The 12,298-nt window shown below is 53.1% G+C and overlaps 1 protein-coding gene across 2 annotated transcripts in view; it reads right to left on the bottom strand.

Moving 5' to 3' along the window:
- Positions 1 to 7,647, bottom strand: part of Arhgap23 (Rho GTPase activating protein 23) — a 102,210-nt gene extending 94,563 nt beyond the window's left edge. For both annotated transcript variants that reach the window (XM_063270144.1, XM_063270145.1), the window contains exon 1: positions 7,506 to 7,647. In XM_063270144.1, coding sequence (XP_063126214.1) covers positions 7,506 to 7,514 — 9 coding nt within the window. In that variant the 5' untranslated portion in view covers positions 7,515 to 7,647. The remainder of the gene's footprint in view (positions 1 to 7,505) is intronic.
- Between the last annotated feature and the right edge of the window lie 4,651 nt (positions 7,648 to 12,298).

Genomic DNA, 12,298 nt, shown 5'->3' with positions numbered 1-12,298 from the left:
TGTGTGTGTGTGTAGGCTGAGGCTGACATTGAATATCTTCCTCAATTACATCGCACCTTGTTTCCTGAGATAGACAGGGTCTCTCACTGAACCCAGAACCCTGAAGATTCCTCCCCCTGACCCCGCCTCCATCTCTGCTCCCCTAGCCCTTGGATTCCAGATGTGAGCTGCTGTACCCAGCTGCACCTGGTCCCATGAGCACTAGGGATCTGAATTCACATTCTCCACACTTGCATGGTAAGCACTTAACTGACTCACCTTTCCAGAATCCTTTTCTTTTGCCTTTGCCTTTTAGTTTTTAGACAGGTCCTCAACCTATAAGCTTAGTCTAGCCTGGAGCTCATCAAGTTAGCCAATGCTACCCTTGAACTCAGCATCCACTTGCTTCAGCTTCTTTAGTATAATATCAAGATTATAGGCATGCACTAAGTAAGTATCTTATGCAAACACACACAGGATTAGAACCCAGGCATTTGAGCTTCAGACTCTACATACTCAATCCACACTTGGTGGAATATTCACTGGCTGCTTAAACCCTGCGTCCGGTCCTTCTCTGGAAGGCAGGTTTGAGTTAGAGTCTGGGTTGTGGAAGTCTAGTGACACAGGGAAGCAGCTCAAGAGTCCCTAGAGGGGAAAAGGGATGAGGTGACCCTATGCAGGACAGTAGCTGCAGGAACACCAGCCTTTAGGAACAGACAGAAGAGAGATACAGGAATATGGCATCATGTGGGTCAGAGGGAATTTTTAGTAAGTTGCTAGGAGCCAATGGAGGTCAAACCATGCAGACAGGCAGAGCTGCAGGGAGAGGGAGAAGCTGAGCAGGGAGGTGCTGGGGCGGTAGGTGCAAAGCGGCAGAGTGGGGAGCAGGGCAGGCTATCTGACAATCCACTTGTGCCTTGGGCATGGCAGGCAGCAGTTTGAATGGAAGATGGCATAGCTCAAACCTGAGACTCCATGGGAGCAGGGATCCAGAGCTAGCCATGGCGGCCCAGGCCTGTGATCTCAGCACTTGGGAAGCTGAGGCAGGAGGATGACAAGTCAGAAGTCATCCATCATAGTCTAGGCAGCAAGTTTGAGGATAGCCTGAGCTACCCAATGAGACCCTGCCTCATAAAAAGAAATGGAGGAGGAGGGGCTGGAGTGACGGCTTTGCAATTAAAAGTACCTGGTGCGGGGATGGGGATTTAGCTCAGTGATAGAGCGCTTGCCTAGCAAGCGCAAGGCCCTGGGTTCGGTCCCCAGCTCCAAAAAAAAAAAAAAAAAAAAAAAAAAAAAAAAAAAAAAAAAAGTACGTGGTGCTTTTGCAGGAGATTCAGCTTTGGTTCCTAACACCCACACAGCAGCTCATGGTTCCTGGTAACTCTAGTTCTAGGGGTCCATCCTCCCAACCCCCTGTTTCTGGCCTCTGTTGGTACCAGATACGAATTTGGTACACATACATATATCCAGGAAAACATTCATCCACCTAAAATTAAAATAAATAGCCTGATGTAGTGGTGGACAACTTTAATCTCAGCACTAGGGAGGCAGAGGCAGGGGGATCTCTGTGAGTTCAAGGCCAGCCTGGTCTACAGAGTGAGTCCCTGTCTCAATAAGCAAATAAATAAATCTCTAGAACATGTGTTTTAAAGGCGGCAGGAGGGCTGTGTCAGCAGCTCTTATAGAGGACCCAGGTTCCGTTCCTAGCACCCACATTGCAGCTCACACTCATCTGTAAATACAGTTCAAGGGGATCTTACGTACTTTTCTGATCTCCACAGTGAGATCACAGTAGTGAGTGCACAGACATGCATACAGACAAAAACACCGATATGCATGTAATAAATATATCTTTTAAAACAATGTTGTGGTTTTAAATATAGGGCCAAGCAAAATGAGGTAGCAGGTTAAGACACTTGTCACCAAAGCTAATGCCTGAGTTTAATTCACAGAATTCTTGTGGTGAAAATTGAGAACAAACTTGTCGGGGTTGAGGATTTAGCTCAGTGGTAGAGCGCTTGCCTAGCAAGTGCAAGGCCCTGGGTTCGGTCCTCAGCTCCGGAAAAAACAAAAACCAAAAACTCCTGCTATTGACTTCCGATGCACACAGAGGCAGGTATGCATGCATGTGCACACAAATCAATCAATAAACGTTAAGAAAGCAACAACACTGGAAGGCTGGAGAGATGGCTCAGCGGTTAAGAGCACTGACTGCTCTTCCAGAGGTCCTGAGTTCAATTCCCAGCAACCACATGGTGGCTCACAACCATCTGTAACTCCAGTTCCTGGAGACCGAATGGCCTCTTCTGGTTTCCACTACATCAGGCACACATATGGTGCACAGACACACATGGAGGCAAAACAGCCATCCCCTACAATATAATTTAAAAAAGTAAACCAAACGTTTGAAAGCATAGGCCTGGGAGGGAGACTGAGGGCACATGCGAGGAGACTAAGTGGAAGAAAAGCAGCTCAGGGCTGGACAGATACCGGGAGGACAGCACAGGGATGACCATAGGGCTGACTCCTGGTGTTGGGCCTAGTCCTGAGTCGTCAAGGAGTTTACAGTGTCGTCACAGGAGCTCCGAGATGAGATGCCCGGTCCCTCTCTTCGGTCTGATGTTGAGGCCTAGTTGCCGTCTCTGAACTTCCGCCTTACGCTTTAACGTGAACCAGTGAGAGAGGGAGGGTGGCTCACATTCAGGGACAGACTTGAAGCACCCTGGAGCTGTAAGGAAAACACCCCACTCCAGTGCAATTCCGCTTCCATCAAAACCACCCTAAATTCCTTGTCAAATCCCAGCACTTGGAAGGTAGAAGCTGTCGGGTCTCTGTGAGTTCTGAGGCATCCAGCTGTACACTGCTTGTTCCAGGCTAGCCTGGTCTACATAGTTTATCCCAGGCCCATCCCGCAGGGCACCCTGGTTGAGTTAAACAGTGCAGATTCCAGATTGTTTCCCACTAGGGCTTCAAACTGTGCCCCACTGCCACAGAGGACAGGGCCTGTGTTCTGCCCGTGTAAGTTGGGCATGGTAATGCATATCTATGATCCCAGCTCTGGGGAAGTGGAGGGAAGAGGATCAGAAATTCAAAGTCACCTCCAGCAGCACACAGAGTTCTAGGCTAGCCTGGGCTACATGAGACCTTTTTTTTTTTTTTTAAATAATAATGGAATGTAGTTTCTGCTGAATTTGTATTGCTTTTATACTACAGTGAAGTCAAATCCTTGTGAAGTGAGTTGGGTGTGGTGGCACATACCTTTCATCCACAGGACCGCTGATGTAGGAGGGTAGCTGTCATTAGTTTAAAGCTAGTCTGGACAACACTTCAAGTTTCAGGTCAGCCTTGGCTACGTAACAAGACCTTTTCTCAAAAAAAAAAAAATTAAAAAGGTGTCTCTCAAGCTACCATGCGTTGGGAACTGTAAAATGGGACGGGTGGATTAAAGGGTCAAAGGACGGTGAACTTGGCCTCTGCAGCGGCCCTTCCCATATAGGGAAACGACTGCCCCCTGGTGGAAAAAGAAAGGAAGGCGGGGCTAGATGAGAAAGCTGCTCTTGGCGCCCTGGCTTGCAGCTCCTAGAACCTCGGAAGTCTGTCTCTCAAAGGAAACGCTGCCACAACCCCCTGTCCCGCTCCCCCCACCCCCGTGTGCACCTCCAAAGCACATGGGATGGCATGTGATGGAAGGGTAGGGGCAGTTTGATTAAACAGACGTGCTCCCTCTAGGAATTCTTATTTTAGAGAGGGCAATGGAGCCACAAATGATTCTTTTGGGCGGGTGCTGAAATGGTGGGGCAGACACAGTCCTGAGCAAAACGAGAGGCTGGGTACTGAGGAGAGAAGGAAGTGGCCTTAGGGGGGTAAGCTTAGACCCTTGAAGGCCTTTGGCAAAGGGCGGGGTGGGGGAGCGAATGGCTGGCGCAAAGGCCAGGGCAAACAAGCTTTTGTTGGGTTGGTTGTTTTGTCTTGTTTCTTGAGATGGCCTCACTATGTACCCTTGGCTGCCTGGAACTTACTACTATGCAGACTAGAGGCTGACCTTGAGCTGACAGAGTGCAGCCTGCTGCTGCTTCCCGAGTGCTGGGATTAAAGGTGAGGGACACCACAACCAACGTGTTTTTTAATGGAGTCAGTGGGAATATTATTCAAAAAGATGCCAGCCCCCACCTGCCACCAGGTCCCTGTGGCAGTAATCCCAAGGTGCACACCTTGGGAAGGGAGGCTAAAGACCTCTGGCTAGGTTGGGGCCAAAGGCATTAGGGACTTGCCAAACAGCTGAGGTCCTTAGCCCAGCAACCCTGGATAGAGGCTTGGAGCAGGAGCAGGAGGCTGCAGTTTCCCTGGGTTGATAGTAGTCAACCCCTGGCAAGTGTCACAGCAGGAGGTGTGCCATCAGAACTGCCTGCCTGCTAGGAAAACCTATAAGGTAGCACAGAGAGATGAGGACTCAGGTGGGGACTCTGCCCTACAGTAGGGTCCTAACCGTTTGTCATCATCCAGTGAAGCCCCTGGACCATGGACTGAGCACAAGTACTATTCTAAACAATGGCTGCAGGGCTGGAGATATGGCTCAGTGGTTATGAACACTGACTGCTCTTCCAGAGGTCCTGAGTTCAATTCCCAGGACCCACATGGTAGCTTACAACCATCTGTAACGGGACCTAATGCCCCCTTCTGGTGTGTCTGAAGACAGCTACACTGTACTTATATAAATGAAATAAATCTTTAAAAAAAAAAAACAAACAAGCAAGCAATGGCTCCCAAAGGTCATAGAACCTGCTAGAACCTGCTAGCAGGGCTTTGGAACAAGATGGAGGGGAAAGGGATTGAACTGTGTCGAATGCCGATGACGTCTGATGGTCTTTCCAATCTAATTCCACTTAATCTCCTGAGATCACTGTAAAATGGATATAATTGGGTCCACTGTGTGAATGAGGAAGCAGGTTCAGAGAGGTTAAGTAATCTAAGAGATTCTCCCAGCTCGGATTCAGGACTCAATCAAAGTCTGACCTTGCTCTTTATTGTAGGGTACAGAAGGGGCTGAGGAAGATCACATCAGCTGGACCCTTCCTGTTGTAGGGATTCTGTAGTTCTATATGCGACCCAGACTCCACCCCACCCCACCCCACCCCACCCTGACCCATGCACCCACATAGGAGGGTCTGTGCCTTCCTTTCAGAGAAGTACAGAGAGTAGAGGGGAGAGGGGACAAGGAAAAAGGAAAGAGAGGGAAGGAAGGAGGAAGGAGGAAAGGGGTGGGTAGCTCCTAACTCCCCCACCACCCCACACACACACACACCCTGGACGCTCTGGAAGTCCCCAGCAGCTGCCCCTCTCCTCTTTGGCCCTGAGCCAGCCCTGGGCAGCAGAGGGCAGTCCACTGGGGAGGAAAGGGGGAGGGGCTGGCCACAGATTGGGGGAACCTGGCAAATCCAGCCCCTGGGAGAGATTCCAGACAGGCTCCCCTTTAGGAAACCCTACATGCCAGAATCCACACATACCAAGCAGACACACCAGGGAGGCTCGTGCACTATAAAAGGATTCTCTGCTTTACAAGAGGGCTCGGCACATGGAAAACTTAAAATAGGAGCTGCTGCAGCTCTGGTTTCTGAAGCACCCCTTACGAACCACCACGGGCTTCAGGCAGCTTGGAGCACAGCCGTTGGCAGAGAGGCTGACAGGGCACTGGACGTAGAGTACCCCAAGATCTTAGACGTGTCAGGCTGGCACAGATCATAGCAACCACGCCCATCACAAGGGAGTGCCTACATCTGGAAGGCCCCAGGCTGAGTAGTCTTGCTCTTCCACAGAGGCCACCCCTCTCTATAGCTGGCAGCTCTCACAGTGGCCTGGAGACACACATCCCAGGCTTGCCAGCAGCGCTCAATGGAGTCAGCCCAGGAGTCCTATTGGTCAGAAGCCAGGTTCATACATCTACTCCTGTAACACCGGCATAGGGGACCCAGCCAGATGAGGCCCGTCCTTTGGGAAAGGGGAAGAAGATGACAGCAGAAAAGCTAGAACATGCAGATGCTGGAGTGAATAGGTCACCTGGAGGAGTACTTGGGTGGGGCTGAAGAGACAGGAAGTAGTGTTGGCCCTTGCCTCCCTTCCCCCCTTGAAAGAAATGGAGGTGAAATTCATATAGCATAAAACTGATTTTTACTAGAGAACTCAGCGGTATTTAGTGACCCCCCCCCTTTTCTGGTGTTTCCATCAGTACTCTGTAGTAATAACTGAGGGGATGTGTCCCCTTCCCCCTACCAGGCCTGTTGCTTGGGGAGCTGCCACTGGCCATTTAAATTAAGACCAAGATGCCAAACAGGCCTAGAGACTAGAGCAACCCATGACCCCGCCCCAAATCTCAGAGCGCAGCCCGGGAAAGAAAATCAGAACACAGGATGTCTCTCAACCTCCCAGAATTTTGGGTCATCCATCTACTGACTTTTCATCATCATAGGTAGCCCATGCCTGAACCCCTCTGCAACAGTGCGGGGAACCTGAGCTCACTAGAAGGGAAGAGACCTTAAGAGGCCAGGACCTCACACCAAGCAGTTGAAAGAAGCCCGTAGCAGGGACAAAATGGTTATAGGGGGCAGGTTCAGCATTTCCAGGCACATCCAGTGACAGAAAAGCCAACTCTACCACTCCAAACCCCACCCAAGGACCCCAAAGAAACAGCATGGCCGGGAGCATCGTGGACACTCCACCCCCACCCGTTGCTGCCCCTCTTAGAGCCAGGGCTGTGAGCCAAAATCTGAGCCTCCTACTCACTGGCCTGACTGGCCAGGCTCGGAGGTGGGGGTCGGTGGTCAGGAGAGTATGCAGAGTGACAGCTCTAGCAAGGGGCCTTTCCCTGGCCACTAAGCCTAGCCCACACCCCAGTCCCATGCCAGGAACCTGGGTAAGAGGCAAGCAGCCGCCCACCTGGCCAGAGCTGCAGTGCTGCATTTGGGGCGCATGTGGCGAGCCTAGCCTTCTAGCCCACCCCATCTTCTCACTGTCATGAAATGGTGGCAGCAGTTGCTGCAGCTGCTGTAACTGGGAGAAGAGGCAGACAGGCTGGGAGAAGTCCCTTGACACGTAGGGGGAAGGGCCGCTGTATCTTTAAGTCCCACTGGAGGGTGGGGACCTGGGGGACAACGGAGTTGTATGGCCACCTTTCCATAGAGCCGGTGTCCCCTCAGCCCTAGGTTTAGCGAGCAAGGTCTAGGGGCTTCCCTTCCCGACTGGAGATGGGGGCTTCTAAATGTAGGGAGGAGGTGCAGAGTGTACCCTCTGCGCGTGCTTCCCTGGTTATCAGCGATGGGGGAGTGCCCCGAGAGCGCGCCGTGTGCAAGTGTGCACCAGCTCCGTGTCTCTCGGCCCCATCCCTCTCCTCCAGCTCAGCCCCGCCCCGAGCTCCCGCGCCCGCACCCCTCCCTCGTGGTCCGGCCCTCGCTCCCGCCTCGCCCACCCTCGCCGGGTCACCGCGCCCGCTGCCCTGGTTTTCAGACACGCGCCCGGATCCGGCATCCGCTGACCTGCTCCATGCTGTGACCGCTATGCCGTCCTCCGCAAGCCGGCCCCAAGGGGCGCAGGGGGCGGCAGCCCCTCCATGCACTCTGGCCCGGCAGCTGCACCCGGCGACCGCGAGCCACGCCAGGAGCGCCTGGACTCCACCGCCCCAGCCCTCCCCGCCCCGGGCTCCGCCCCGCCGCAGACTCCGCCTCTTCGCGGGCTCCGCCGTCTCCCCCTGCCCGGGTGGGGGCCGCGTTCCACGAGCTCTTACTTCGCACCCGCAGGCACCCGCTACCAGCTGCGCGGAGTCTCGCTGACACACACAGTGCATCCCGGGGCCTCACACATCCAGGGTCTTTTCCTGTCTCCACATCCAGAGCTGCCTGTCTTGGGGTCTCCTCAATGGGGAGAAGACTGGGCTCCAAGGGAAGAAGCTCGCCACTTTCCTGAGGCTAGTCAAGAGGGCCCCACCTCTCCTTTCACAAGCTCCAGAAAGGAGTTTGGCCAAGGGAACCAAGAAGCTTGGTGGCAGAGCTGACCCGATGACCCAAATGGCAATGGGCCACTTAAAGAGATTGAAAGCCTGCAGACCTACCTACGGGATTGCTGAACACAGGGAGGCACTGTGCCGCTCCACATGGTGATGGCAGCGAGGACAGACAGGGGTAGTTCCTTATTGCCAAGGTTCAGCCTTTCTGTAAATGTGCCCTAAGGACCTTTGGCTGGGGTACGGGGGTGGGGAGCAGGGATGGATGGAGATTCCTGCCGCCCACCCAACATGCAATGCTCCAGCCATGTGCCAACCCGGATGATGACCTGTTTATCCTCTACCAAGAAGAGGTTTTTGAACCCCAGATGATGATGCCCACCAACCCTGGTGATAAGTGTCAGTGACTCCTCTCTTTGGCAACCAAAACTAAGGTGTCCCTTGTCACAGACAGAACAGGACCAAACTGAGACAGACATCACATGAATAGGCATAGATGAAGTGGGTGTTCTGCCCCAAGAAGAGAGTGGAGTCCAGAGAGGACAGGGAGGCCATTCACCTGCCCTGAATGCAGTAGTGGGCTTCCTAATATTCATATGCAGGAGCTGGCTGATGATGAACAAGCCAGAGTCCAGGCTGACAAGAAACCGGTCTCACATTTCTCACCCAGTCCTCCTCTCTGGGTCAGGCACCAGAGGGTGAGGGAGAAGGGAGTGGGAAGCTAAAATGGAGAGTTAAGACCTCAGCCTATCAGACAAAGGGGGCTTTATAGGCTGGAGTGTGGAGGGCCTATGGGGGCAGGGAGACCCGAGGGAGCAAGGATTCTGCTGGTTTATTTGGTATTGCAGTTGGACTCTCCCATGCCTCTATACTGCAGGATATGAGGAGATTTGCTCCGAGGTTAGCAGTAGGGTCCCAGAAGCAACCCAATTCCTGGCTAGCCCTGGCACTCCCCTAGGTACTCCCCACCCAGCTAATTGTGGCCTCTCTCAGATTCACTGCCATGCCATCTAGGTGGCCTCACAGCCCCTGTCTGCTACCCGAGGGCCCTGGTGGCTGCCTGGGGAGAGAGGGCAATCTTGGGGAGTGTCACAAGGCTATGGGGTCAATGGATCCTTTGTCCCTTTATACGAAGTCTGTCCTGGCCTAAAAAGACAGGAGTGTCAGCGGGCAAGCATGCTCCCCCCCCAACTGACCTCTCCCAGACCCTGGAGGAGCTGGACTCTGGTTGCAGAAGCCAGACTGTGTCTTTCCTGCTGGCCTCCCTCTCATTCTCTTTAAATGGCCAGGAAATGGAAGCAGGGTAGCAGTAGCCACCCATTCCAAGCTGCTGCTTGCCCAGTGCTTTGCAAGGTCTATCCCTAAATATGCAGGTCTGGCTCTGAGATATAGAGTCCTAGTAGCCAAATTCGTGCCAGCTTGGTTGTGAAAGCCTAATGTCAAATTCCCAACACACTCCAAAGCCGGGCGAGGTGGCACAAACCTTTAATCCCAGCCACTCGGGAGGCAAAGGCACTGGGATCTCTGAGTTTGAAGCCAGCCTGCTCTACAAACAGAGTCCCAGGCCAGCCACGGCTATGAAGAGAAACCCTGTCATGGAGAAAACAAGTAAACTACTTCCCAACTCTCTTCCCACGTTCTGAACACCATAGAAAGATTTATAAGAAGTCCTTATAAAGAGAAGGACCGGCACCATTTACCGTCTCTGCCTAGCCTTTGGGGTCAAGGCTACTAGTCTAGCCCTACTAGTCCAACCAACTTCCTGAGCGGAGGCAGTGGGGGCGAGAGTGGAGGTTGAGGAGCCGTGGTAGGGGTGGGGTGAGGTGCACCTCTGGACACACTTGTACCCTTTCACACCGTGCCTAAGCCAGAGCCTGCAGCACCACCAGAGGGATGGAGCAGTGGGGAACCAGGCTGACACAGCCAGGTTCTCAGTAGGTAGCCTACATTAGTTCTTTGCTCAAATTAAAAGACAAGAAGGCACCCTTGTCTCTTGAGTGTGCTGGGCACTCCACCACCCCTTTGGCTTTCTTACATTTTAGACAAGGTCTTACTATGTAACCCAGACTGGCCTCAAACCCACTATGAAGCTAAGGCTGGTCTTGAACTCATAGTACCTCCCCCTGAAGCTCCGAGCACTAGGAATAAAGGCATGAGTCACTATTCCCAGCGTCAAGCCCCCCTTTAAAGAAAATGTTCACGTCCGGTCAGCATGGAATTTTCCAACCGTCTCTTGGTCATGCTTCAAGTCTGTCTAAAGGAAAACATACCAAGATTCAGGACCCAGGTCTGCCTGAGTGGCCCTGTGGTCTTGTATTGTCACCTCTCTGCACTCTGGCAGAAGACAGGTGACAGTGCCCCCCCCCCCATCACAGAATTGAAGATTATGCAAAAATATGGGCAGGAAGCTCTAGGTCCACACGAATGAACCACATATGCTTCATACTTCCTACCAGGGTTGAATTCATTCAGCTTATGTTATTTTTAGCTTTAAAAGCAAGAGAACGTTTCTGACCTTGTCACTCAGTTCTGATAGTCCGTATCCTGCTATGCCACCTGGTGTTGCTTTTTTGAGGACCACAGTGATACAGCCTACTCTGCCTTCTTCCCTCTAATAGGGAGGAGAGAGCCCTGAAGGAGAACGGAGGGCGGGCGGCCTGGGAGGGAGTGGAAGGGATGAGCTAGGGAAGAGGCTGCGCTCCGGCACCTGCTCTCATTGAGAACAAAGCCAGGCATGATGCAATCTGGCCCGGTGCAGCTGAGGCTGCCATGCCTGGAGAGGGAAGTGCGTGTCAGTTGGGGAAGGTGGCAGGCACCAGAGTGTACACAGGTGCCCCTGGACATCTGACTCCATCCCGAGCCTCGCCCCCTTCATTTGACTACTGGATCCCTCCTAAAGCCCTTCACTCTCCTGGCCCCTCCCCAAATCCTTGCATCTGCTTCCTAGGCAGGAGCCCTGACATGACGCAATGAAGACCTCACTACAAGCCGCCTTCTCCCCTAGGCGAGGGCTAGACAAGAGAGTTGCACAGGCCCTGTTGGCCTTCCCCAGCAGGCCTCTGGTGCCTGCTGTCTCTTGTCTTAGAGACAAGAGGGCAAATCCTCCAGAGGAGGAGGGGAGGGAGGCTGGGGGAAACCCAAGCTCCTGCACAGAACAACACATATTTAGAGAATTACACAGAATCCTAAGACGATACCAAGCCCGGCAGGGTCCCAGCATCTGTCATTGGCCATCGTCAAGCCGGGAGGTGGGGGGCAAGCTGTGATGGTGGCACCCACCACAGGGTAGGTCTCAGCTCTATATACCGCCAGCAAGTATTAAAAAAACACCGCTCTCCCTGAATCTTAGAAAGGGATTTTGTTCCTCGAGTCCGGTAGAGGATTTGGGACAAGCCAGGGTCCCCGACTAGCCAACGAGAAATCTGGCCACAGAAGAGGACTGGAGAGACTGGGAATATTTATCCCAGATTCACCCATCCCAGACTGCAGCTGGGTGACCTGGCTCAGAACAGCCACTAGGTGGCAGAAGAAGCTCGAAGGCTCACTCGGCTACGCCCACTCTTCCTCTCAACCTCGCCGTCGCCCCCGCGCCCCGCCACTCCCCGCCGCCACGCGCCCCCAGCTCCACGAGGACGTCGCCTCGGAATTCCTTTCCCTGTTGAGGGTTCACTGCCCAGTTCAGTTTGGCCAACCACAGCCTGGATTGTTAGAGGTAGAAGCTGACATCCACTAGGTGCATCAGAGATGGGCGTGCCTTGTCCTGATCACGCTTCTCTCCCACTACCTAGGAAATCCAACCGGGTGTCAGGGGAGTTCAGAGGTTGGCACAGGGATTGATTGCAGCCTAAAGACTCATGTCCAGCCTGAGACCTGTCTTGCCACACTCCGCTTCTTCTCTTCCAGCCTTCTCACACATGCTGGATTCTCTAGCCAGAAGGGCCCAGAACCCTTCCTGTGCTTGCTTCCAGTCCAACATGGTTTCCATCCCAACTTCTTAATTCCTTTCCCTCTCTGACTTGAACTCTGTGGTGTATGTGCGGGATGGGGTGAGCGAGGGGAGGTCAGAGGGCAGTTTTCAGAAGTCAGTTTTCTCTTTTAGTCATGTGGCCTCCAGGTTCCAGGTCCACCAAGTCCCCATTTAGATTCCAAGGATTGAACTCAGGTTGCCTTGGCAACAAGTACCTTTACTTGGTAAACCATTTCACAGGCCCTTACATGTGGTTTTAGAAGGTTTGGGTTTTGGGGAGGAGGGGGTGTTTTGTTTTTTAGGCAGGGAGTTACTGTGTAGCTCTGGTTGACCTTGACCTCACAAGAGATCCACCCACCTCT

This window comes from Rattus norvegicus, chromosome 10 (assembly GCF_036323735.1).
Source record: "Rattus norvegicus strain BN/NHsdMcwi chromosome 10, GRCr8, whole genome shotgun sequence".
In the NCBI taxonomy this organism is placed as follows: Eukaryota; Metazoa; Chordata; class Mammalia; order Rodentia; family Muridae; genus Rattus; species Rattus norvegicus.
The sequence above is the reverse complement of the archived record's forward strand: the minus strand, read 5'-3'. Positions and strand labels throughout refer to the sequence as shown.